The 27332-nt window shown below is 39.5% G+C and overlaps 1 protein-coding gene across 6 annotated transcripts in view; it reads right to left on the bottom strand.

Annotated features, from left to right (window-relative positions):
* The window catches only part of USP3 (ubiquitin specific peptidase 3), a 101062-nt gene that overhangs the window by 32870 nt on the left and 40860 nt on the right, over positions 1–27332 (bottom strand). For all 6 annotated transcript variants that reach the window (XM_069596217.1, XM_069596218.1, XM_069596219.1 and 3 more), the window contains 7 exons: positions 19797–19880; positions 16467–16548; positions 15444–15526; positions 14118–14231; positions 11503–11616; positions 3408–3554; positions 15–121 (listed from right to left, as the gene is read on the bottom strand). In XM_069596217.1, coding sequence (XP_069452318.1) covers positions 15–121; positions 3408–3554; positions 11503–11616; positions 14118–14231; positions 15444–15526; positions 16467–16548; positions 19797–19880 — 731 coding nt within the window. The remainder of the gene's footprint in view (positions 1–14; positions 122–3407; positions 3555–11502; positions 11617–14117; positions 14232–15443; positions 15527–16466; positions 16549–19796; positions 19881–27332) is intronic.

A 27332-nucleotide genomic window follows, 5' to 3' on the forward strand; every position in this document is an offset into this window, starting at 1 on the left:
CAAATATGTCTTACCTAGGAATGGATCAAACTTTCTAGATTCGGTCCCACATATGAGACAGTTAACTTCATTTTGGAGAATGCCTCCGAATATAGCCGTGACAACCGTAGATGCTCCATTTCTGAAGAAAATCACATAGTAAAATATCTCAGTAAAAAACTAAAATATATGTAAAAGCTCCTCTAGGTCACTCCCTACTCCCTTTGGGGGATATATAATTTAAATTATAGAATAACACAAAAGCTTAAAAGCTATAGATATATACCAAATATAGATTTTGGTATAGATATATACCAAATAAAAGGTTTAAGCCACTGGCCTTCCTCTGACCCCTCTCCCAATCCCACTACTTTCTATAATACAAAAGTTACTAACACTGAACATTTGCCATTACTAATAGATCACATACATACTTGTACTCAGAGCAAGAGGACCCCTTTTCCCTCAAATATACCCCTCAGGAACAGGAAACCCCCGTATATTAGACCCTTTGCAAGATTTCTCATCATATGGAGATCTCTCTAAATTACATTACTTTGAACAACAACCTTCATCAAAGATAGTTTAAGATTTTTTTTAGATGTTCACATTTGGGGAAAATGAGGTAAATACATTTAACATATACTTAGTCATCACTGGTAGAGATATGATTTCACAATTAAACACTTAAACAATAAAATTCCCTTGTAGAGAAAAAATGTGTACAGCACTGTAAGAACAGTAAGACACCAACTGTCCTAATGTTACTTAACCTGTGTGTGCCTCAGCTTCATCAAATGTAAAACAGGAATAAATCCGTCTACCTTAGAAGCCTGGTGAGGAGGAAACGAGAATATATGTACAATGCTTTTTAGACAAGTGCTTACCAGAAAGAAAGCCCTCTGAGTAAGCCTGTTTGATCTGAATAATCAGGGCTGCACCCGCCTTCTGCTTGTCTTCTCTTCCCCAAGTGTATCTTGGATGTGCACCTCGCTCTGTGACAGGTGTGTGGCGTGCCACGGTTTGGAGAGCAACAGCTGACAAGGTGCATATCAGTCACAGTATGATTAGCAAGCACTTATGTACTTAGGTGCCAGGCTCCATTCTAAATACTTTCCACGGGCTAAACTAATCCTCACAACAGCTCTGAGGTAGAGAAGATTATCCCCATTTTACAGACAAGGAAGCTGAGTTTCAGAGGTTAAGTAACTTGGCCCGAGTTCACACAGCTGGCTTGACCTGAGCACCTTCTCTGAACACTATGCTCCTTCTTTTAACAATACTGTATTGATGGGTATATACTTTGGTAAAAAATATCTAAAATCCCAAATGGCTCCAGGTTTCACTGCAACCACAGGAACCCACATAAAACTGTCAACAGAACAAATAAAGATAAATCAGAATATAAATGAAATTAAATTATTATGGTACTGAGGTCATTTTACTGTGTACTTTCATTAACAGCACTACAAATGTGAACTTTCGGGCATTTATGCAGTTATCTGAGCCAGTATATTGCTCTTTTTTTACTAACAGTAATTTGAGGTGGTTTCTGTCACTTACAGTCAATAGTATTCCTAACACACTGAACCATACTTTGAGTTGCTCCAAATGAAACCTACTGCAATGATGAGACAGAAAAAAGCTACCCAAGCAAACCTATTATTTTCAAAGTTCTGCTTCCTTTTCTTTGAAAGGGCTTCCTTCTGTACTGGTAAAAGAAATACACTGCAGCTTTTTAAGCTGTTCATAAGATACATGACTTTAGCATTACAAAGGATATACCCCCCAAAAAAATATACTGAAAATAAAGGGTTTATGACTGATCCTTTCATACTGATATTCACATACTCGGCTGCCTTTAATTAACATGGAAACTGCTTTATTAAAAAGCAGTACATTTAAACTCAGCGTACTTCTTCCTTCACAATGTCTTCCTCTGAAAAAAAGATAATAATCAACTCTTGGCTATTTTAAAACGAGATTCACAAATTATTTCAAAATCACTATTCTACTTATTATAACTGCACACCAAGAAAAGTGTAAATATTAGAAAAGTGTAAATATTACTTGGACAGGCTGTTATGCTGAGAGGATCCTTTATACTTGCATTAACGATTTTCTATACATTAAAAAGAATCCACCTGCTATTCATTTCTACCATCCTCACCCCCACCTTCAGTAGGGTTTGATGTATTTATACGAATAAATACAAATATAGGAGACCTTTGTTGTTGTTGTTGTTGTTGTTGTTTGTAGTTTTACCAAGTCTCATCCTTAGAACCTGAAATGCATCCTCCAGTGAATTTAAGGAAATATAAAGAAGCCTGAGTTTTTAATATCTGAGAAGGGAACAGCTAACCACTCCAGTATTCTAGCCTGGAGAATTCCATGGACTGTACAGTCCAGAGGGTCACAAAGAGTCGAGCACGACTGAGCAGCTTTCACTTTTATGTTCCTAACTCACTGCTGCTGCTATGTCACTTCAGTCGTGTCCGACTCTGTGTGACCCCATAGACAGCAGTCCACCAGGCTCCACTGTCCCTGGGATTCTCCAGGCAAGAACACTAGAATGGGTTGCCATTTCCTTCTCCTAATGAAATTTAAAATCTACTATTATTTAAAATATCATTAAAAGATATGGATTAATACTGAAAACTCAGGAGTTACTAAAAGAACAACCTGTGACTATCACAAAATGTGATACCCTTCACTTCACAAGGACTCGCCTTCTTAGAGTCCAGCTCAGTATCCTCTGTGTATGAGTACCATCACATAAAATACAAAACAGAATTTGTTATTTAATACTATGTTTGAATTGATGCTAGCAGCAGGGACATTTCTACCAGATCACAGTTCCTTCCCCCTCTATACTCGTTTCTAACTTGAACATAGCTACTAGGACCTTAAGGACCAAACATTTTAAGAAGTATGGCCATTCATATTAATTGCTCTTCTCTGATACAATCAGATTAACTATGAGACTACCAATTTATGAACTGCCAGGCAATAATACTACAGCAACCTATTTTCTTTCGTTCTTTGGGAAATTCATCTTATAAAGTCCCTTTCCTGCACAGATAAAGTTTTTCCCAAAATTTGAACACAAGGAGACAAATAACCAAAATCCAAGCTGAAATAAAAGTCGATTATGTCTCCTTTAGCAAAATAAACATTCTGATCTCAATGTATATTTGGGAGTATCAGTACTTGGGAAAGCAACCCAAAAGGTTCTTTTGTTCATACTGAGAGGCAAAAAACCCCCCAAATTCAGAAAAGTTATCAGTGCCTCAGTGTGATTAAAGAACAGGTTAAAAATATAAAATTATTTTTGGAAAAGTTAAGTCCAAAATGAAGCTGTAGGGAAATACACATTCAAAATATTTTAAGCCTTCATGATTAGTGAACAAACAGAAATGAAATCTTACATGCAACATTTGTTACTTGCAGACAGAGTAGAATTCTCTTGCAGAATTGACGAGCGGGAAATACCGTTGAAACCACCCTGGAGTTCCAAGTGCAGGTGGTCTAGCAGGTAGCGCATGAACTCATGGGCATCCTGCTGCTGATAACCCCTTGAAGCAAACAGACACAGTCACTGAGCGGCTCTGCCTCCCCGGCCAGACACGCTGGAGGGTGAAGTGATGGGAGGGCCGCAACGCTGCGCTCTGAACACACGGAGGCTCCCTCACCCCTCATCCTCACTTCCTTCTTGTCTTACACATAAAATTACCTTCAAGACAGAATTCCACTTCTTAAAAATAAGTTTGGAAACACAGACTAGTAGCGCTAATTAGACTTAGTGATCTCAACTGACCTCACCTAAGGGGAACACTGAGAGGCAAAAAGGGGGTTGTGTGACCCGCCTGAAGTCCTACAGCAGGAGAGTAACAGAGATGGGACCAAACCCTGTCTCCTGGATGGACTGTGAAGCTCCTCATTTCCCACACAGCCTCTCTAGGAGAGACTCACATGTTAAAACTTCACATCATACTTGCACCGGAAAACTAGGTCTAAAGTTTTATTAAAGTTTGTTTTAAGAAATAAAATCTTCAGATTAAAAGATACTAATTTTCAAACACTGGCTGAAAGGAAGAAAAATTTTATCTAAAGAGCTAAAGATGTCTAACATTCTATGCTTACATCCTAATCTCTGATTCAAAGGACATTTTTTTTTTAAACAAATGAAATTTTCAAAATGCATTGACACATATACAATTATGCTCTAGCCTAAAACTTGAATATGTATAGCCACATATTCTGGGGTTATTCTTATACTCTATTCAGTCAGGAAATTCTATGGGATTCTTATGCTAATACATATCAATGACAAGTACAGAGTAATGAAATCTGACAAAATTAAGCTGGTACAGCTAGAAGGGTTAGAGGTTTATGTAGATAAGTCAGCAGTGACGTCTAAAGTACATTGATAAAGTTATGGATAGGAAAGACTTCTGCCTATATTTTTTACCAGCATGGAAGGTTCTCTTTAATCTCTGCCCTAAGTGACAAGTTTTCTGACCTGGTCTGGAGTCAAAATTTTCATCACCCTTCTAGGCAGTGGTTCCACAAACAAAATTTCAGATTTTCCCCCTTTTCCTACAATTTCTCCTGGAAATAAATTATGGAAATGATCTGCCTAATCAATGGAATTTACATCGAAAGTCAGTATTTCACTGTAACCTTTTCTAAACTATTTAGTAACTAAATAGCAATACATATGTTGTTCAAGTATTTAAGACTCATGAATAAAATGTTAAACTTAAGTTAAAAGTAAAACTATTCAAAGTTGGTAGTTCCTTTATATATATCTAAGGAGATGCTTTAAACCCTTCCAATATACATCTTTTTCATGACTCAAAGATCAGATCAGTATCTCAGGTCATATCTGAAATTCTATCCTGTATAAAAAAGTTTTATTCTCTGGCCAAAATAACCTAATATTTAATCATAATTTTCTAAAATGGATCATTAAAACCTTTATCTTGCAGTTATGTCAATTTGCATTTTCATCAAACACATATCCACCCCTTAAAATAACCTGCCTAGTGTACATTAATGACCATTTCCAACCACACCATGATTCTCTTTCCTTATATCAAAATACACTATTTTCTACTGTTTCTTTTACCATTAGAAATACATTTGGTGATCTATATGAGATCATGGAACACTCATTGTTTCATAAGGGTAAATTATAGCCATCTGTTACAATTTGTGATCTTTACCCAGAGAAGGAAAAGTCTGTGTTTCTTCTAGGACTTTTTTTTTTTTTCATTCTGACTTAAGAGACATTTATAATTCCATTTCTAAACATTTAAACAAAGCCTCTCATTGACTTATCTGAAGAATGGCAGCACCAGTTTCACCACTGTTCCTTATCCTCACTTGTTTGTGACCTCACATAAAGATTACCTCTTTCTCTTTAATGTCTGTAGGAAATCTGTATCATAAAGACAAATCATCTTAGAGAGCACGCTGTAAACATAAAAAGCCTAGACGATCATAAGGCCTCCATTCTGAATGAGGGGTGCTGCTGAGGCACAACACACATGAACATAGAGCAACTGTCTCTTCACAGAGTTAGGGCACGGGGGGACAAGCCACATGTATTCAGATCTTAGGGCAAATAAAGGTGCCAATGAAGAAAACGTTACTCTGTGCCTGTTTAAGTGAAAAGCAGGTATTCCAAATGAAACAGACACCACATAATACAGGCACACACACGCACCCGTGCAAGGCTCCACATACACAGCTGTGACACAGGCCTATGCACTACTGGCTGTCCGCTGCTAGGTAAGGACCGCTGCACTACGTGTGAAATGGCGAAGACCAGCGCAGGACAGGATAGGCCGCTACAGAACCAAATTTTATCACTCTACAACAAGCTGCTTCTGAAATGTCTAGGACACATGAGAGCTTTAGGTTCTGTTCATATTTAAAATAAACTACAATTTTGCCCAAATTATCTGCAAAACCAAAAGCAGTTACAATTAGCTATTCCTACCCAGTGTAAGGCGTCAATCAAGGCTGAGTTTCTTCGAGACAAAAATACTAAAAAATGAAAATAATGTTTTTGTTTATAAACACACAAAAAACCCATACAATAGATAAATTCCTAATTAGAATTAATACAGGTGTACCTCGTTTTACTGTACCTTGCTTTATTGTGCTTTGCAGGTACTGTGGTTTTTACAAGTCAAAGGTCTGTAGCAAGTCTGTTGGGGCCATTTTCCAACATTCGTTCACTCTGTGTCTCTATCACATTTTGGTAATTCCTGTACTACTTTAAATCTTTCTGTTATTATTTTTGCATTTGTCAATGTGATCAATGGTCCATGATCTTTGATGTTACTCTGGTCATTGTTTTAGGGTGCCACAACCATGTAAGGCAGCAAACTTAGTAAATGTCGTGTGTTCTGACTGCTCCACCGACAGGCTGGTCCTGTCTTTCTCCCTCCCTCCGGCCTCTCTATTCCCTGAGACACGATGATATTCAAATTAGGCCAAATAACAACCCTTAATGGCCTCTTAAGTGTTTAACTGACAGGAAGAGTCACAAGTCTCTCATTTTAAATCAAAAGCTAAAAGGATTAAGCTTCAGTTCAGTTCAGTCGCTCAGTCGTGTCCGACTCTTTGCGACCCCATGAATGGCAGCACACCAGGCCTCCCTGTTCATCACCAACTCCCGGAGTTCACTCAGACTCATTCATGTCCATCGAGTCCATGATGCCATCCAGCCATCTCATCCTCAGTCGTCCCCTTCTCCTACTGGCCCCAATCCCTCCCAGCATCAGAGTCTTTTCCAGTGAGCCAACTCTTCGCATGAGGCGGCCAAAGTACTGGAGCTTCAGCTTTAGCATCATTCCCTCCAAAGAAATCCCAGGGTTGATCTCCTTCAGAATGGACTGGTTGGATCTCCTTGCAGTCCAAGGGACTCTCAAGAGTCTTCTCCAACACCACAGTTCAAAAGCATCAATTCTTCGGCGCTCAGCCTTCTTCACAGTCCAACTCTCACATCCATACATGACCACAGGAAAAACCATAGCCTTGACTAGGATTAAGCTTAGTGAGGAAGATATATCAAAAGCCAAGAGAGGCCAAAAGCCAGGCCTCTTGTGCCAAACAGTTAGATAGGTTGTGAAAGCAAAGGAAAAGTTCTTGAAGGAACTTAAAAGTGCTGCCCCAGTGAAGACACCATTAATTTAAAAAGTGAGATCCTACTGCCAACACGGAGAAAGTTTTATCAGTCTGGACAGAAGATCAAACCAGCCACAACATTTCCTTCAGCCAAAGCCTAATTTAGAGCAAAGCCTTAATAACTCTCCTCCATTCCAGGAAGGCTGAGAGAGGTGAGGAAGCTGCAGGAGAAAAGCCTGAAGCTAGCAGAGGTTGGTAAGTGAGGTTTCAAGAAAGAATCCATCTCCCTAACATAAATGTGCAAGGTGAAGTGGCAACTGCTGATTGGAACCTGCAGCAAGATACCCAGATCTTGCTAAGATCAATAATGAAGGTGGCTACATTAACCAACAGATTTTCAATGTTGACAGAACAGCTTTATATTGGAAGAAGATGTCACCTCGGACTTTCACGGCTAGAGAGGAGAAGTCAAGGTCCGGCTTCAGAGGACAGAGTGACTCTCTTGCTAGGGGCTAATGCAGCTGGAGTCTTGAAGTTGAAGCCAGTGCTCATTTACTGCTCTGAAAATCCTAAGGCCATTAAGAATAATGCTCCATCTACTCTGCCTGTGCTTTATAAATGGAGCCACAAAGCCCGGATATAGCACACCTGTTTACAACATTGTTTACTGAATATTTTAAGCCCACTGTTGACACCTACTGCCCAGAAAAGATTTCTTTCAAAATATTACTGCTCAAGGACCACACACCTGTGATGTGTTGCCCATGAGCTCTGATGGAGACATACAATGAGATGAAAGTTGTTTTCAAGGGATCGAACTCTCTGGATATTGACATCTGTTAACCAAGAAAAATGGGCTTTCTAAACTATAAAAAAATTTTACTTTGGGATTATAACTACAATAAAAACATAATTCAAGACTCAGTTCATTTCCACTTTGGCATGTTATAAGAACATTACCCTGTACACATAATAGGTAGTGGTGGTTTAGTCACTAAGTCATGTTCGACTCTTTTGTCACCCCATAGATTGCAGCCCGCCAAGCTTCTCTGTCCATGGGATTTTCCAGGTAAGCATCCTGGAGCGGGTTGCCATTTCCTCCTCCAGGGGATCTTCCCGACCGAGGGATCCAACCCAGGTCTCCTGCACTGCAGGAGGATTCTTTACCAACTGAGCCACCAGGGAAGCCCTATACCCATGACAGGAGTAACAGTTATAAGAAGAAAATCCTACCTCACAGCCTTACCCCGGGGCATTGGGCAGTGACCCTGCACTATGACTTTATCCATGACACAATCTGAAGACCTAGGTCTAACCAAGAGAAAATGATTCTTTGAGAAACCCACTCCAGTAGTCTTGCCTGAAAAATCCCATGGACAGAGGAGCCTGGTGGGCTACAATCCTTGAGGTCACAGAGAGTAAGACATGACTTGGTGACTGAGCAACAACATGAAACTGGGGAACAATCTGTATTACAGAAAAAGAGAAAGCCCTGCTGAGAACACAGAGACATCTTACTCTGCTCAGTTGCTCCGTCATTAGCGAGCTCTAAGAGGCCATGTTTTACAGGAATCAGTCCAGCAACGCCATCCAAATTTCTCAACATGGTCAGCTTTTCCAGTTCTTTTCTTTCATCGGTAGGAATAACAGAATGTGTAAAATTAAGTAGCTAAAAACTGACTCATGCTCACAGCTAGAATAAATAAACTGGTAGAGGTAATGGGCAGATTTAGATGAAAAGCAGAATTAAATGAAGGGGGAACTGAGTCACCATGCAGTCCAAGCGAAGAGCTGAGACAGCTGGTGGGCCTCACGTGGGCATGCAGACAAGCTACTACAAGTTTACTGTGAACACATCTATCACTGACCAGCGCCATAAAGACCTGGGTTCTCATTCTAGTCCTAACCCTACTAGATGTACAACGCTGAACTGCTCTCCTCTGTGGAAGCTTCATCGTCTTTAAAATGAAGCTAACACTTCCTGTGGATAATAACTGCAGCCATGAAATTAGACGACCCTTGCTCTCTGGAAAGAAAGCTATGACAAACCTAGACAGAGTATTAAAAAGCAAAGATATCACTTTGCCGACAAAGGTCCAAATACTCAAAGCTATGATTTTTCCAGTAGTCATGGATGGATGTGAGAGTCGGCCCATAAAGAAGGCTGAGTGCTAAAGAATTGATGCTTTTGAACCGTGGTGTTGGAGAAGACTCTTGAGAGTCCTTTGAACAGCAAGAAGATCAAACCAGTAATTCTTAAAGGAAATCAACCCTGAGTACTCATTGGAAGGACTAATGCTGAAGCTTCAATACTTTGGCCAGCTGATACGAACAGCCAACTTACTGGAAAAAGACTCAGATGCTGGGAGAGAATGAAGGCAAAAAGGAGAAGAGAGTGGCAAAGGATGAGATGGTTGGATAGCTGATTGAATCATGGCTAGTCCATTGAATCATGGCTAGTCCATTGAATCAAGTCCATTACCGATTCAATGGACATGAATTTGGGCAAAGTTCATGGGAGATAGCGAAGGGCAGGGAGGCCTGGCTGCAGTCTATGGGGATGCAGAGAGTTGGACATGACTTAGCGACTGAACAACAGCAATGCTTCCTACCTTGATGGGAATTCTGTTGTTTCTTACTGAAGATCAGATATAAAATACCCAAAGTGCTTGGCACATAACAGACATTCAACAAATGGAAGCACTTTTTATCTGGTAACAAAACACAAGGATTAAATCCCTATCAAGAGTCTAACTAGGTCAGTTCAGTCGCTCAGTCGTGTCTGACTCTTTGCAACCTCATGGACTGCAGCACACCAGGCCTCCCTGTCCATCACCAACTCCCGGAGCTTACTCAAACTCATGTCCATTGAGTCGGTGATGCCATCTAACCACCTCATCCTCTGTCGTCCCCTTCTCCTCCTGCTTTCAATCTTTCCCATCATCAGGGTTTTTTCCAATGAGTCAGTTCTTCACATCAGGTGGCCAAAGTATTGGAGCTTCGGCTTCAGCATCAGTCCTTCAATGAACTTGGGACTTATTTCCTTTAGGATGGATTGGTTGGATCTCCTTGCAGTCCAAGGGGCTCCTGAGTCTTCTTCAACAGCACAGTTCAAAAGCATCAATTTTTCAGTGCTCAGCTTTCTTTATGGTCCAACTCTCACATCCATACATGACTACTGGAAAAACCATAGCTTTGACTAGACAGACTTTTGTTGGCAAAGTAATGTCTCTGCTTTTTAATATGCTATCTAGGTTAGTCATAGCTTTTCTTCCAACAAGCATCTTTTAATTTCATGGCTGCAGTCACTACCTGCAGTGATTTTGGAGCCCAAGAAAATAAAATTGTCTAACTAGGTGATTGATAGAAATTTCTACCAGTGATTAGCAATAACTTAATAATCATTTCTACCTTTCCTATTTAGAGTCAGATAATTCTAAAATTCTTACAAGATATTCCTTCCTGAGAGGAGATTTAAATAACATGAAATATAAAAGAAACATCCTTCAAAACAAAGACCAGGGTTAGCAATAGTCAATTACATCTGATCCTCAAGGCCACACTCTTCAGGAAGGCAACAAGTTACAGTCCTATTACCCTTCAGACACTTCTCCACACTACCCACAGATATGAACCAGTCTGAGACAATCAAGCAAGATATACTGCTAAGGTTTACTACACCATGCTGGCTTTAAAAAAGGAGAGGAGCATATACTAGATGCCAGAATCATGACTAGTAAGAACCATGATGTGCTTCAGAAAGATAAAATCAGCAGAAGGTGGCAAAGGCTGTTGTCAAACACCCGCAGTGCTTCAAATCTGCTGCTCGCTACAGGGCTGATGAGCCTAGGAGAAGAGGGGCTTTTCTGACAGCAGGGCGCTTCCCTCTCAAGCGAGACTAGATAAACAACATGGAAAACTCAGTGACTCTGCAGCCATGTAAGGAGATGATCTGTTCATTTGTTACTGTCTGAAAAATGAATCTTATGGACTTAACTACAGTCTGGAATACAGTACCATGGTTTTCTACTGATTACATTTGGATTTTTTTTTTAGCTGAAATAAGACAGTATATGATGATAATTACTGTTTATAAGATTTTAAAAGAATCAAGGAAATTTTGTCCAGTATGTTTTTCTGGAGCACATAAGTTATTTATAAGGTCTTTGTGTTTATAACAACAAAATGCCCTGCTTTTTGTTAAAGACATTTCTAAGGTCTATTATTTAAACACATTGTCTAGTAGGATATATCCAACTTATTTTCTCCTTAGAAAACAAAACAGTCTTCATTACTGAGAATACCACTTGTTGGAAACTGTTTCAGGAACAATGTAAGGACAAATATTCATGTTTTAAATATCCTTCATTAAATATTACTTACCTAAAATTGGGCATAATCTTCCAAACAACATAAAATAAGGACTCTGGGCTAAACGCAGTCTGGCTACCTTGCCATAAAGCACAGAGTGTCTTCCTAAACTCTTCCACCAGAGACCTGGAAGAGAGGAAGGGATGATGAGACCCCGCGGCATTCGCGAGAGGCTAGTGTTTCAGTACACAATGCCAAACCGTCTAAAATTCACAAATACGAAAACAAAACATTTGGTCTCTTCTGAACTAAATCTGACAGTTAAGTAACAGCATCTCAAAAACCCATACAAAAAGCGGTAATTACTTGACAAAACTAGTTTTTTAATTATATGGTGAACTCCTGAGTATGCCATCATACTTGTAAAATAAAGCAATGGATTAACTTACAAACCAAATTACTTACTGATGCATATTTTAAAGTATGTAAAACAGGTAACAGAATCTCTTGTCCACCTCCTGGCTCTCTCCTTCTTGCCCCTCACTAGGAGCACTTCTCAGACTTGTTTAGGACTATCTGCTCATCTCTGCCGCAGAGAGTTAATCTGATTGCAGAGCTTCAAAACCCACCTCTGTCCTAGTGACTCTCAAATCCAAATCTGAAATCCACATTTTTCACATGACTGCTTTTATCCAGGTGTCTCCAGGTCCCAGCAGGAACTTCCCACTGGGCATCCTCTGTCTCTTCTCACCCAGTGTGTCCTAAACCTGCTCCCTGCACTCTCCCTATGGCTGCCCGGGCTCTACTCACTCCCCCCACAGGAATACAACTTCCACTTTTTTCTTGGCACATGAGTTCATGGAATAAAAAATTCTGAGTGTGTCCACTTCCAACAAATCCCCTTAAAGAGAAAGAGTGGTCCTGCTTCACTCCTCCTTTCTGCCTTCCAGCTAGAGTGAGGTTGAACGGTGGTTCCCCAGCAGCACTGTGGACAATGTAGATGAGAGCCCAGGGATGGTGGACAGGGCATCAGGTGAGCCCGGTGAGTCTAAGAACGGAGCTAGGTGGGCAAGCTCCAACTTTTACAGAAGAAAATAAACCAGGGGTGTTTAAGTCTCAGTTAGTTTCGGGTTTCTATGCACAAAGGTAACCTTAAACACCTCCTCAACTGCAATGACTGTGTGTCAATACAGCTACCATCCTCATAGAAACCTGGGTGATGCCACAGAGAATCTCGCCACCTTCTTTCTCAACCCCTGTTATCCAACAGGTTCCTGAGATAAAGATTATGTTTTTTACTTCCTAGTACCTAAATCCTCATCCTATGTTTGAGGAACTCCATCTTAAGAGTCTTCTGAGAGTCAAAGGCTGCCTCCCGCTGTGGAAGCTGAAAACACTAAATACTTGCTCCTCAACCCTCGCCCCACTCCCTCCTTGCAGCCAGGATTCAGGTACATGGCCTTGGTATGCCTATTTGAAGCAGGAATTAGAAAAGAAGCTATGACAGTGCCAAGTCATTTCAGGTGGCAGCGAGCATCTTCAGGAGCGTGGGGGCAGTTTGCGGGGAGATGGGAGAGCAATCACAGAAGCTTCCACCCAGCACCAACTCCAGCAGTGCTGGCAGTGGGAAAGCTTAGGCCGGGCATGGACAGTGGTCCTAATAAGAACACCTTTATGGATGACTGGACTCTAGACCTGATTTCCCACCCATCTGGTAATGGTAAGTTCACTAAAGACCTTCAATAAATTCCTTTTCTGCATAAAACGGCCAGAGGCAGTTTCTGTAATTTGTAACTAAACCCTAAATCACACTAATGCATCCAGTACTACTAATTCTTCCCTTCTGTGCACGTGTATTTCTTCCTCTTCATTTCACTGCTATTCCCTCTAACCAGTTACTATAAAGTGTGAAGCCTCCTTGAACGCAGGCATGTGCTGGCTCATCCTGCACGCTGCTGCCAAAGCAGACTCTTACAGCTGCACTCCTCGTGGTGTCATGCCCTCCCTGCGCCAATGCCTGGCTTCGGTGCATACTCCTCCCTGCAACCATTCTAACACGGTCTACGCTATTCTCCCTCAGCCAGGCAGAGGAACAGTGTCAGACTGTTAAGTACTAGACTATGTGTGGCTTTTCAGAATGTGTGGGGATGGGGTGTGCAGGAGCAGGGATGGGCAGACAGGGAAAACATTACATTGTTATAGCCTCATTTCAGCCATGATAAAATGATACAACTTCTGAACCCCAACAGAACATGGTTTGAATTTGAATACATATTGTTTTGGTTCTCAATAATCACTTGTCACTTCCTCCTCCCACATCAACTAACAATTGACTGTATTGCCTGCCCCACAATGAATTTGATAATTGCAAATTAATTATTCAAGACAGGTTTACCTAACCCTATCACACAAATTAATTCACAAAGACTAATGACATTCATGCTGCTCATTCACAGACATCAATTTTAGAATGCCCCAATCCACAGACTCCACAAGCAGAGTGCTGAATTTATCCTGCCTGCTAGGTAAACAGAAGTAAATGAATTTCGACAGTTATTAAGATCGCCAGCTACATACTGAAACACAGCTGTTAAGAGCTTCCTTTTAAATGTACGTGCCTATTTACTCACATAACACAATGGAAAGCATCAGTAAGAGTATCTGTTTGCACATATTCTGAGACTCACACATTGCTGTCCCCCTGGCTCCTGGTGTGGTACGTTCGCCGTCCTGCTGTCTTCCCATTTCGTAATTCCACGGCAGGCAGTTCTTTGAAATAACAGCAAAACTGCTCAATGTTACTATTTTAAAAGGAAGGAAAGAAAATTATTTTTTAAAGGTCCTAGGACCTGTAAAGAAAGTACTATGAGACCCACATATGGATTTTGAAAATGTGATCTGTCAATTTCTCATTAAAGTGGTATTCAGTGCAATCTCTTACATCATGTTTTCTTAAGATTCCTCTTTTGTTCCCAGAAAACAATACAAGTAAATGACTTTGCAGAAATAAAGAAAGACCTTAAAGCAAACTCTCTGTTCCCAAAATCCTCAATCCCCCTTCCCATTCAGAGATTATCACCATTTCTTTCTTTTCAGGGTGTTTGTTTCCAAGTGTTCAATAATTTCTTCCAGCAGAAGCAAACTATGAGAGCAACCATATTGTTTGAATACACTATACAGAGTAACAAGGAGAATTCAGTAGCAACTAGAATTTCTTCTTACAGCAAGAAAAGCTGAGAGCCAGCCCCTTTAAGGAGAGAGCACATGTGGCTTCTGGCCCTGGGATGATAATTTATTCTGGTCTTTGACACCACATTAGAATCTGAAAGTACACAACTTTCTAAATAATCTCTTCTAGATAACTTAGGTCAGCCTTGTTGCCCGTTTTATTTTTCACTGCTCATCCTACACGTTGAGGATTCTCTAAACATCTGATCTAATGACCATACTTAAGACTCAACTAATGACTGAACTGAGTTCTCTGTACAAGTTCCTTACAGCCCAGGGGTCTGCGAACTATGGCCCGCAGGACAAATCTGGCCCCGGGCCAGTGAGCGTTTCCATTTTTAAAGTGAGTTTTGTATTTTTAAAGAGTTGTTTAAAAGGGAGGGAAGTATTGAAGGGAGGAGGAAAATATGTGAGAGGGCCTGGATGTGGCATGCAAAGATTAAAAATATTTATTTAATCTGGCCTTTTTCAGAAGTTTGCTGGCCCGCGGTCAAGCCTATTTAAGAAGTGACAGGAACTAAATAATAACTGCTAACAGTTATTTACTGCAAAGCACTGCTCTAAGCACTTATGTAAATTATACACTATCTTCCCAGCTACTCCATGAGGCAGACTATTATCCCCATTTCACTGATGAGAAAACCAAGGCACAGGGAACTGAGGCAACTTGCCCCGAGTTACCAGGCTAGAGTCAGGGCCAGAGACAACCTGAACGTGCAGCCCCTGCTCTTTACCATTCCACCAGAAACTGACATTAGATAGTTGAGGTCTGACTGTGACTTTACCTGAGCGACTGCAGGATGGCGTTCATGAAACACGTGTTCCCCAAATTCCGAAGGCCCGTGGCGCAAACGGCAGTGGTGCTGCCCTGTAAGATGGAATGGGAGGCTCCTTCAGTGATGCCGAGAAGGCCAGCTGCTTCAGACACCAAAGGGCAAAGGCCTGTATTTGAAACTCCAGCATCAGGCCAGGTTGGAATCAATCCTTTTCAGTCCAATGAATATTTCAAATTCTCTTTCTACTCTCTGTGTAAGTATCTGGATATTTTTAGAAGGCTGTTTCTGATCCTAGGACTGTTCTAAATGGAAACTTAATAGGAAATCAGCTTTAGTAAGTACTATGGAGTAAATGATGTAAAACCCAGGAAGGTCCTTAAAAGAAATAAGTTTAAGACTTCATGCCTTTATTATTGTTTTTATTTAGTCACTAAGTCGTGCCTGACTCTTTTGTGAACCCATGGACTGTAGCCTGCCAGCCTCCTCTATCCATGGGATTCTCCAGGCAAGAATATTGGAGTGGGTTGCCATTTCCTTCTTCAGGGAATGTTCCTGACCCAGGAATCAAACCTGAATGTCCTGTACTAACAGGTGGATTCTTTACCACTGAGCCACTTGGGAAGCCCTAACACCTTCATAAGACTACTAAAGCTACTACAAAGTGGAAAAAATATAACTAAGGAACAAACTTATCATAACTTCAGACCCACAGAATCTGCAGAAGGAAGCAAGGATCTCTGAGACCCTATGCAAAAGGGTAACAAGGTACACAAGGAGGCCTTAAGAACAAACGCTCGCTAAGGTACTGGAGCGTGGTAGTAATCCTCACGGAGGGCAGGCACTGACAGACTCGCCGGGGTATTTAGTCACATCCAGAGTCGTTAGTACCAGTGGCAAACACTTGGTAAAATATCCCAAATACAAGACATACGTTTACAAAAGTTCATCAGGGGGTCACATTAATGTTAAGAGTTGTAATCAGTGACTAGACCTCAACCAATTCTTGTAGTTGAATAAATTTTAATTACTTACATTTACTTTTAGTAACTTGCTGTTCAGTGATGAGTTTTCCAAAAGTTTTCTTTTCCTATGCCTGTCAGCTGTGAAAGCTGAGCTATTAAAACACAAACAGACAGACAATCAAAAAGACATTCCTACACACACACCACCCAGCAGGACAGAGAGCAAAGGTGGCCGTGCTAAGCTTTGAAGGCACAGCCCTGGCTGACTGAGTAGCCAGGCCAGGGAGGGACCCATGAGGCCGCTGTGGCCCACCAGGACTTCAAGTACTGAGGAGCTCCACTTCCCCTGGACATCCCCACTGCTCTCCAGCAGGGTGGGACTAGAATCTGCCACCTCCGGGCACTTCCCAGAGAAGCTGGCCAGGTAGATGTGGTCTCTGAGACGGTCCCTCTCCTCCACCACTCTGTCTACCGATGGTGAATCTCCAAACGAGAGAATACACACACCACATAAAAAAGGGAAACCCTGGTGTGACATGATTATTCTGACATTTAAGATCAACTCTCAAATACTCTATTTCCTTCTTAATTTTGGTAAAGGTAATCTCTTTTGTTTGTATGTTGTAACAGATGATCACATAATCTGAGACTGGAATGATAAATACATTAGATAATACATTTACCAACTCCTTTGATTCAGCTATGCTACGAAGCATGTTGTAAAACAGATCCTAAACAGCACATAAATTCTGAATTAAAATTATTTAAATTTTTCACAATGAAAGACAGACCTTATTTGAAATTTATCAGAAAGTAATTCCTATCTTCAAAGGGTCACTTTAAAATGATATATCAGGGAACTAATCCAAAGGAAGTAAAAGTTACTATTATTAAACAACACAGACTTTTAAGTCTACCAACCCTTTTCCATCTTCCAAAATTATCAGGTTAATCCAAAGAAAATATGTGATTGTTTTTCTTTCCAGAATTTCCACATGAACTGCCTTGAGAGCAGTAGATCTAGTGACAGTCAGCTGCTTCCAAATCTAAAAATATTCTTAGGAAAAATGTCTTCAGAACTGTATGGGCCTCTCATACACTGATGACAAGGTAAGAACTGACCAACCCCATATCGAGTATGAAAGAGAAAGTGCCTTGAAAGTGAAAGTAGCTCAGTCATGTCAGACTCTCTGTGACCCCGAGGACTATACAGTCCGTGGAATTCTCTGGCCAGAATACTGCAGTGGGTGGCCTTTCCCTTCTCCAGGGGATCTTCCCAGCCCAGGGATCAAACCCAGGTCTCCCAGGTCGCAGGCGGATTCTTCACCAGCTGAGCCATAAGGGAAGCCCATATGTAATAGAATGTCAGTTATTCCTTTACAAATTCTGTGAGGAAAGCAGCTGAGTCATAAGCACAGAGACAATGCCTAATAGCTAATTTTTATTCAACCTATACAAATATAAGCCTTTAGCTTTCTAAAATATGTTATTAAATTTTACCATTGGTGATTCTCAAAATGGCAGAATCCTTTAGATCCATGCTATTTAACAAGGTAGCCGCTCACTACATGTGGCTAGTAAATTTAAATTAATTCAACTTAAATAAAACATAGAATCCGGTTCCTCGTCATGCTGGCTCATTTTCAAGCGCTCCTCAGGCACACACGGCCAGTGGCTACACAGGGTGATTATACAAGGTTTCTGGTGCACAGTGCTGCTCTAGAGACAGGCTGGACAGTTGACAGTAAGACTCAGATGCAGTCATGGATCTTCCAGCACAGATTCAAGGCTATGTTTGAGAAACATCAAAATACACTTAGATAATGTTTCTTAACACAGAAGAAAGGTTGCAAGGTACATTTTTCAGTGGGGTCAAGGAGAAGTGAAGACAAGGCAGTCTGTGACACCTTTTACCTAATGAAGTGGCCACTGGAAATAAAAGATTAGAAAGCTGCTTATATAAAAGCATGCAGGTTCTTCAAAGTCCTGTTCACCCTCTGACTTAGTTCTGATCAATCTGTCATTGAGATGATAGTCTTTTCTTAAGAGAAAACTCTAGGTGGCAGGGAGAAATAATTTGGTGGCTATCTCCTTCTATAACAAAGAATCAGGTTACCAAGATCTTTACAAGGACATCATCACACCAGAGAGTGATATTACAAAACCTACTGCAGGAATCTCCTACTTCACAGTTAATTGTGACAATTTCAGACCAAACTCAACAGTCTAGATCTGCGTGTCTACAGCTGTGTCTCCTAGACAGGGCCCCTGCTGCTCTGTTCAGATTAAGAGAAGGGAGGAAGTACTTTGAAAAAGTGAGGCGCTCCAACAGGACAAGCCAAAACGTACTTAAATCCAAAGCGTTCTAATTAGTTTAGATTTTAAGGAAATCATTTCCTCCCTTTCAGCTTATAATCTATATTTAGTCAGAAACATGCAGAGAGACTTTGGTTAACCAAAGCTAGACAGTGTTTAACTTAGAGAACTCAGGTCATTCTCCATCACCACACAATTTAAAAATACCCTACTGGCTTTACATGTAAGTTTGCTAAGGGACTCCCACTTCTGGCATGTTCTTACAATGCCATTTATACATCAACTGTCAAAATAAATTAGATGGCACCTGATGATGGGGAGATTTACACAGGTTTCACCTGAGTCAGCAATCATTCCACGACCATGCTTCCATCCATTGCAGCGCCAAAGACACTGCCACTGGGGCTTCTGTTTACTGCTTGGATTTTGGGTCCAGTGAATTGTATCTGACTAACCTATTTGGCTTCAGAAAAAAAAAAAAAAAACAACCCTATTCACAGTAGTTTAATTTCTTTATGATGACAAAGCATTTCACAGCTTCCTATACTTTCAAGTGATAAATACTGGTCCTAACAACAACAACAACAAAAAGAAACTAGGATCTTCTGCTATCATATAGATGCAAAGTAAACAATAATATAATTAAACCTATTTTCACTTAAAATTTATTCATAAATTTCAGAGCTTCTAAGAAGACCCCATTAATACATTTGATAAGGATTTTCTAATATTTCAGGTAACCCTATAATGATTTTGGATCATTTTCTGCCCTTCCTTTGCACTAGCAAAACTCCTCTTGCAAATAAACTGAGGAACTTATAAGATGGTGGGCAGTAACTAAAAAACAGGCTCTGGAGCCCCTGGATACAGTTTATAACAAATACTACATGAAATAAATGCTGAGTTATGATCACTGACAATTTTCATAGACCTAACTCCAAAGTTTATTTTGCTCACATTTCAATCACACTAAAAACACTGAGTGTGATGAGGTTATGGAACTCATCAACAAAACCCCGCTCAGAAAGTCTGGAAGGCCCTTCAAGCCCTTTCCACCCCTTCCTTCCCAAGGCCTATTACTTACTTCTCCAAGTTCTGCAAGTGTTCTCTGACTTTCTGTACCAGTCCCAGCTTGGTGTCATTAACCACAAAATCATCACAGCGATAACTGCAAGGAAAATATTAATCAGTGTGTGTAAAGAGCTTGAGGAAACCACAGTAATGAAATCACTAAAACCATGCTGCCAAGACGGTCACGTGGCTCTGCAGGCAGTTACAGTCAGCGGTGAGTTCAAAGAGGACGTAGAATCCACACTGGAATGTTTTTAAGGAGCCTTTTTAAAAAGCCACGTAGGCAGTGAACACTAGTTTCTTTTCACATTTTTATTCAAAAGCTCTTCAATTCCTCTTTGAAAATGAAATAGGCTGCGACATGTGTTATATTCCTTTTAGGGGTGCATAATACATGGAAAACGAAACACAAAGCGCCAATTCTATTCATGTAGCATGAAGCCTAAAGCTTTAATGTGATCCCTCCCAACTCAAATTAATGGGGAGAAGAGATATAAGAAAAAAGCAGGAAAAAGATAATTAACCTGTAGGGATATTTGAATAAAAAAGTAAAAGCTATACATTTTACATGCCAGCCAAGCTCCTCTGTCCATGAAATTTTTCAGGCAAGAATACTGGAGTGGGTTGCCATTCCCTTCTCTAGGGGATCTTCCTGACCGAGGGATAGAACCTGGGTCTCCTACATTGCAGCCAGATTCTTTACCATTTGAGCCACCAGGGAAGCCCCTTTTACACATAATTTAAATAAACTAAACTGAGAAGAATGAATCTTTTCATTCTGCAATGTTAGAAAACAAAAGTATAAAACAGTGGCTACGTCTTGCAGGAAACAAACGCTTTGGTGAAAGATGTTTAAGATGTTCTTTGTATGTGTGTGTGTTTAGCAAGTCAATAAGCAAATAATATAAGGAATCACACATCATAAACTCTAACCTGTACATTAGCATTCTGGTTTTTTTCCTGGAATATGGCCAATTTTAACTGAAACAACTTCCAAGCTAGTACCAAAATATTCTTTTGAACTGCAGCTTTGTACAAAACCGCTGATTAAAACTACCAAAGAATAATGACAATAACAATGCCATTCTTCTGAGCAAAATTCTGAATGCCTAGCAATTAGCAAAAATTAGGTCAAATCTAGCACAATCCAAAACCTACTTCTTACATACCTGAAACCAGGCTATTCAAAAATTGTAAAGAGAATGGGTGAAAGTAATTTGTTTAAAAAAAGATTACACAAAAAACATAGCTTGTGTCTCTTAGTCACAATTTACACATGTAATTATTTAACAAGCCCCTCCCCCAAAATCTGACTATCTAATGCTGCCAATCAAGAGTCTCTAATATTCTCCAAGCTCCCATGGTCAATCCTTAACATTTCTACTAATAGCAAAAGCTACCACTCACATCCCAGACTGTTTCTCTTTGATCGAAGCCATCAGCAATGGGAAGAAAATAATTCTTTATTGGTTTTATAACAAACACATAAAGCAATTAAATTTGTGCTTCTTCTCAGCATAAATGTTAAGAGGGTAAGGTCTACTCTATAAACCTGGGATTAGGGCACTTGGTTCCTCTGTGAATCCCAGGCATGCGCTAGAGCATAAAACTGCATTGTTACCCTAATGCCTGCTTACATTCTCATTTTAGATTGGCATAAACATATACATGCACTTTGGCTAAAAGAATTACCCAGTGTTCAAAACAAAAACAGCTCCAACGCTACTGTTCATCTGGGGAATGAAGTCTAAGAGCAAATTTAGATGGCCTTTCACATATTTACATGCTGCTAGTCTATCTAATTGAAAAGTGAACCCCTTAACTTTCACAAACACACACACACATACACAAATGGTTGCTTTGTTTAAAGAAACAAATTGCTTTAAATTATATGAAATAACTTTTTTCATATTAAAGGACTTCTTTTTGGTGGTAACATGAATTCAGCCTTTAGCATTTGTTAAAGGGACATTTTCATATATCAAAACAGACTTATGTATGGCCTTGCTCCATTCTGAACTAATCTGCCTTAACTGGGTCTATTTACTTCATCTCTTTGAGTGTTCATCACTAAAGTGAGTAAGTGGCTCTAGGCTCTAGAGCTGTGCTATTGTGGCACAGCTATTTTTCTGTTACTTTTCTATGCACTAATGAAGCACTGTAAAGTGCTTATTTCAATATTTTATGCAGAAAGCAGAAGTTACAGTGATACCTACATAAACTGTAATTTGTAGTTAAATTGAAATATTTACTTTAATTATAATACAATCAAATTACTTTATCTGGCTCAAAAACTAAAAATGAAAAAAAAATTTTAACTTCCAAATCAAGCTGCGCCAATGAGATAGAGTGTAATTTTCCTAAGAATGGCAATTATGATTTAACACAGCAGAGCCAAATTAATAAGCTGAGTATAAAAAAGTTTTAAGATAATAGACAATGTTGAGTCATTTTCAGCAAATGCACAGTAATATAAAAAGAAGCTGCCTCTCTACAGTCAAAATATAATCAGTGAACTCTGTCACAATGAATCCAGAATGAAATGTGAAACAAAATGATTTCTCACTGACTTTAGGGGTTTGATCTTATAATTCTGGCAAGCTACAAAACAGCCTGAATTCTTGCTCAAGAAAAAACAACATTTTTAGATGGAGAGATGAAACATTAATTTAGTATTTCAGTTAAGGGAATTATGTTTTAAAATTTAAGAGAAAGATCATAAAGGATATTTTACAAAAAGTGAAAGATCTTCAGTTGATTCACCAAGAACTGATTCAACATTTGAAAACTATAAATACTTTTATTTTTAGCTTTAGATAAGTTTTACAAGAGACAGTGGCCAGTGAATACCTAGGGTATTTTGTCTCAAATGACTTCCAAATTGAAATGTCCTCATCTACTTGCCGGAGAAGGCAACGGCACCCCATTTCTGTACTCTTGCCTGGAAAATCCATGGACGGAGGAGCCTGGTAGGCTGCAGTCCATGGGGTCGCTAAAAGTTGGACACAACTGAGCGACTTCACTTTCACTTTTCACTTTCATGCACTGGAGAAGGCAACGGCAACCCACTCCAGTGTTCTTGCCTGGAGAATCCCAGGGACGGGGGAGCCTGGTGGGCTGCCGTCTATGGGGTCACACAGAGTCGACTGAAGCGACTTAGCAGCTCAGCAGCATCTACTTGCAATTATAGCAAGTTCAGTTCAGTTCAGTTGTGTCCGACTCTTTGCGACCCCATGAATCACAGCATGCCAGGCCCCTCTGTCCATCACCAACTCCCGGAGTTCACTCAAACTCATATCCACCGAGTCAGTGATGCCATCCAGCCATCTCATCCTCTGTTGTCCCCTTCTCCTCCTGCCCTCAATCCCTCCCAGCATCAGAGTCTTTTCCAATGAGTCAACTCTTCGCATGAGGTGGCCAAAGTATTGGAGTTTCAGCTTTAGCATCAGTCCTTCCATTGAACACCCAGGACTGATCTCCTTTAGAATGGACTGGTTGGATCTCCTTGCAGTCCAAGGGACTCTCAAGAGTCTTCTCCAACACCACAGTTCAAAAACATCAACTCTTTGGTGCTCAGCTTTCTTCACAGTCCAACTCTCACATCCATACATGACCACTGGAAAAACCATAGCCTTGTAGATGGACCTTTGTTGGCAAAGTAATGTCTCTGCTTTTGAATTATGCTATCTAGGTTGGTCATAACTCTCCTTCCATGGAGTAAGCCTCTTTTAATTTCATGGCTGCAATCACCATCTGCAGTGATTCTGGAGCCCCAAAATATAAAGTCTGACACTGTTTCCACTGTTTCCCCATCTATTTCCCATAAAGGGATGTGACCAGATGCCATGATCTTTGTTTTCTGAATGTTGAGCTTTAAGCCAACTTTTTTCACTCTCCTCTTTCACTTTCATCAAGAGGCTCTTTAGTTCCTCCTCACTTTCTGCCATAAGGGTGATGTCATCTGCATATCTGAGGTTATTGTTATTTCTCCCGGCAATCTTGATTCTAGCTTGTGCTTCTTCCAGCCCAGCGTTTCTCATGATGTACTCTGCATATAAGTTAAATAAGCAGGGTGACAATATACAGCCTTGACATACTCCTTTTCCTATTTAGAACCAGTCTGTTTTTCCATGTCTACTTCTAACTGTTGCTTCCTGACCTGCCTTAAAAGCAATCAAACTCATGTTGCAAATGTTTTTCAATCTTTTACATCTGTCACTTTCAGTTAGATTGGAAAAAGCTACTTTCTATCAACACAAACAAGAACCAGTTATGTGGGATCAAAACCCCAGATTTACTGGAATTAATTCCCTTATTTGATCCACTTCAAGTTAACATACTGAAAATATTTGTGCTCTGAAATGGACTGTATCATGGGTGCAGTTATTAAAATGATGCAGTTACTAAAGCTGTTCAGTATACATGTACAAATGTTCTGACTCATCACCAGTGGAACTGTTATAAGAGACAGAAGATAATGAATTTAATGACTACATGCTCTTTGCCAACATTCACTGCTTGAGTCATGGCAGATTTTACAAAGGTTTACTGTTCTGTTAACTCTAATTCAAGATTTTCTAGAATCAAAAGGAACACCTGCCAATATTCAACATAAGAGAAAACATCACCCCATGACTTAACATTTTTTACCTATAGCACAGTGCACATGAAGGAGCTAAATTTAAAGATCCAAGAAGAGAGAAAAAGCTTGTTTTTGACATAGCTAGACAGGTATGAAAATTTATGTTAAAATTTAAATATATTCATACTATAAGTTAATAATGGTTTTACACATTTCAACATGAACAAATATGCAAGAGATTTAAAATGCAATAGCATTATGTAAGTTGGCTCTAATAGCTACAAGAAAAATTAAAGAATGCTTTGTTGACATGAATAAATTTAGAGCTGATTTCCAGTTTATACAATGGCCCTTTGAATTTGATATTGATAATACTGAGTTGTTACAAGAGTGAGTGGATTTACCTAACTTAGATACAGTTTTGAAACTGATATGCTTTTGCCTCAGTCAATTATTCTAAAAAAAAAAGATGTCAGTCCTGTCAATACAGATGTCAAGTATTAAAGAAAATGGGGGTTTTGGAGGGGTACTTTATTGGAAAAAATTTTAATAGTGTTTGGAATCTACATTTTCAATGGCAACTCTTCTGACTAAATACAGATCAAGCATTTCTCATGAAAAGTTAGCATCTGAATGGAAATGTGCTATATGTATAAAATATCACACTGGATTCTGAAGGTTTCATATTTCAAAAAAAGACACAAATTATCTCTAATAATTCTACATGGATTACCATGTTGACATGGTAATACTGGGTTGGCCAAAAAGTTCATTCAGGTTTTTCCGTAAGATCTTAGAGGGTCAGTAACACCTTATGACAAAACCAGAACAAACTTTCTGGCCACCCAATATTTTGGATAACCAGGTTAAATAAAATATACAATTTAAATGAATTTACCTGTTTGTCTTTGCTTTTTTACTGTGGCTACTAGGAACTTCTGTATTACATACATGATGAATTATTTCTCTTGGACAGGACTGCTGCCCTAGAAAATATCTAAGACACTGGCTGCTCTACTATTCTATAATACTACCATTGTCATAAAGAGGTAAGAAGTATAACTTCAATGAACTAGAAGAAATCAATTGATTTTGGCTAAATTTCGTCTTAAAAAATTTCAGGATTTCACAATTGTCCTTATTTCCAAGAGTAGATTTCAGAAATTCTTACAGTCACTAAGAAGGACATTTATTTCTAGGCTTCTAACTTTCATCCTGTCTGAATTCATCACACTATACAAGCATTATCTGATGACAATGATGAAAGGAAAGCACCTGCTTCCACAGGTCGAAACTTCCAGGGGCGTTTGGCATGTGGTACAGGGCCAGTAAATGTCGGCTTCCTTCCATTGTGTAACCAGGGCTGCCTTGTAACACACCCTTCTCTAGCTGGCCCCATTCCCTCTGTGTTGATTTCTTCTTCCTCCCTGGCCCAGAGGTCAAAAGAAAATAAGCAACAAAAGTAGGAAATAAATAAGGATTTAAATGCTGTCTGATGCCTTGAGCTGAGACACTGCTTCCAAAGTGGAAACTCTCTCATTAATACTGGTATTAAAAAGTCCCAAGACAAACAGAAGAATTTAAAGTAAACAAGTTCTAAGAATCTCTTCCCGCTTTGCAATTATGTTGAAGATATTAGGTCAGAATTATGCTTGCCTCTAACACCTGAAAAAAATGAGCCACCATTCTTGGTTTTCCCTCCCAAGGAGATTACACCAGAATAAGAAGTACAAAGGGGTACATAACTTGTAGGCTGTGTTCCAGAGCTTCTAGACTGGGCATCAGAAACTTGGAAGGCATGTCCCATTTTGAATAAATATTGTTATAAAATACGGCTAAATGTCTTAAAGTGAAAATACACCTGGGTCCCAAAATGTAACTGAAATAATATAAAAAGATGTTCTCTTTTTCTTCTTTCTACTGAAAAATTGGAGCTGAGGTGCAGGTTTTGGCATCTTTTCATTCATATAAATAGGACTTCATGTGTCTAACAAACAGAAGTCAGGAACTATCTATATTACACAGCCAACTTTTAGGCTATTGAATTAATACTAAAGCAAGTTTACATTTCATGATTTCAGGCAATTCTTCAAGTAAAGATGGAGCTCTACTAGACTACCTGTCTGATACAGAGAATGTTTACTTCTGTATTCACTGAAAAGAAAGAAATGCTTAAGAAAATTGAAGTAAGCTGGACACTAAAGACAAAAAATAATACTTAAGAAATCGTATTAGACAACATGTTGAAATGTTAGATAAGAAAATGAGATATAAAAAGGCAAGGAAGGAGGATTCTTATCCTTCTCCACTTATAACACATTGAGACAAAGTATACTATCATCTCAGCTATGTAAAAATTAGTCTCAACCCAAATTCCTTGAACCAAACACAATGCTAGTTTTAAAGTATTTTAAACCAATAGTTAATAAACTGATTAAATGTAGAGTAGGGTATTATATACATACTGTTGTTCAAAGCAGAAGATATACAAATAATTTTACCACCTTGCACCAGGTAGCAGGTAAATTTTCATAAGAAATACCAATTATTTACACTATTAAATAATTGGGTAAAAAATGGATAACAACTAATTTCAAATTCTGCTACTCTAATACAAAAAAAAGGCAAAAAAAAAAAATCACTTCATGGCAAATAGATGGGGAAGCAATGGAAACAGTGACAGACTATTTTGGGGGCTCCAAAATCACTGAAACTGTGACTGCAGCCATGAAATTAAAAGACGCTTGGAAGAAAAGTTATGACCAACCTAGACAGCATATTAAAAAGCAGAGACATTACTTTGCTAACAAAGGTCTGTCTAGTCAAACCTATGATTTCTCCAGTAGCCAAGTATGGATGTGAGAGTTGGACTATAAAGAAAGCTGAGCACTGAAGAAATGATGCTTTTGAACTGTGGTGTTGGAGAAGATTCTTGAGAGTCCCTTGGACTGCAAGGAGATCCAACAA

Source organism: Ovis canadensis, chromosome 7 (assembly GCF_042477335.2).
Source record: "Ovis canadensis isolate MfBH-ARS-UI-01 breed Bighorn chromosome 7, ARS-UI_OviCan_v2, whole genome shotgun sequence".
Lineage (NCBI taxonomy): Eukaryota > Metazoa > Chordata > Mammalia > Artiodactyla > Bovidae > Ovis > Ovis canadensis.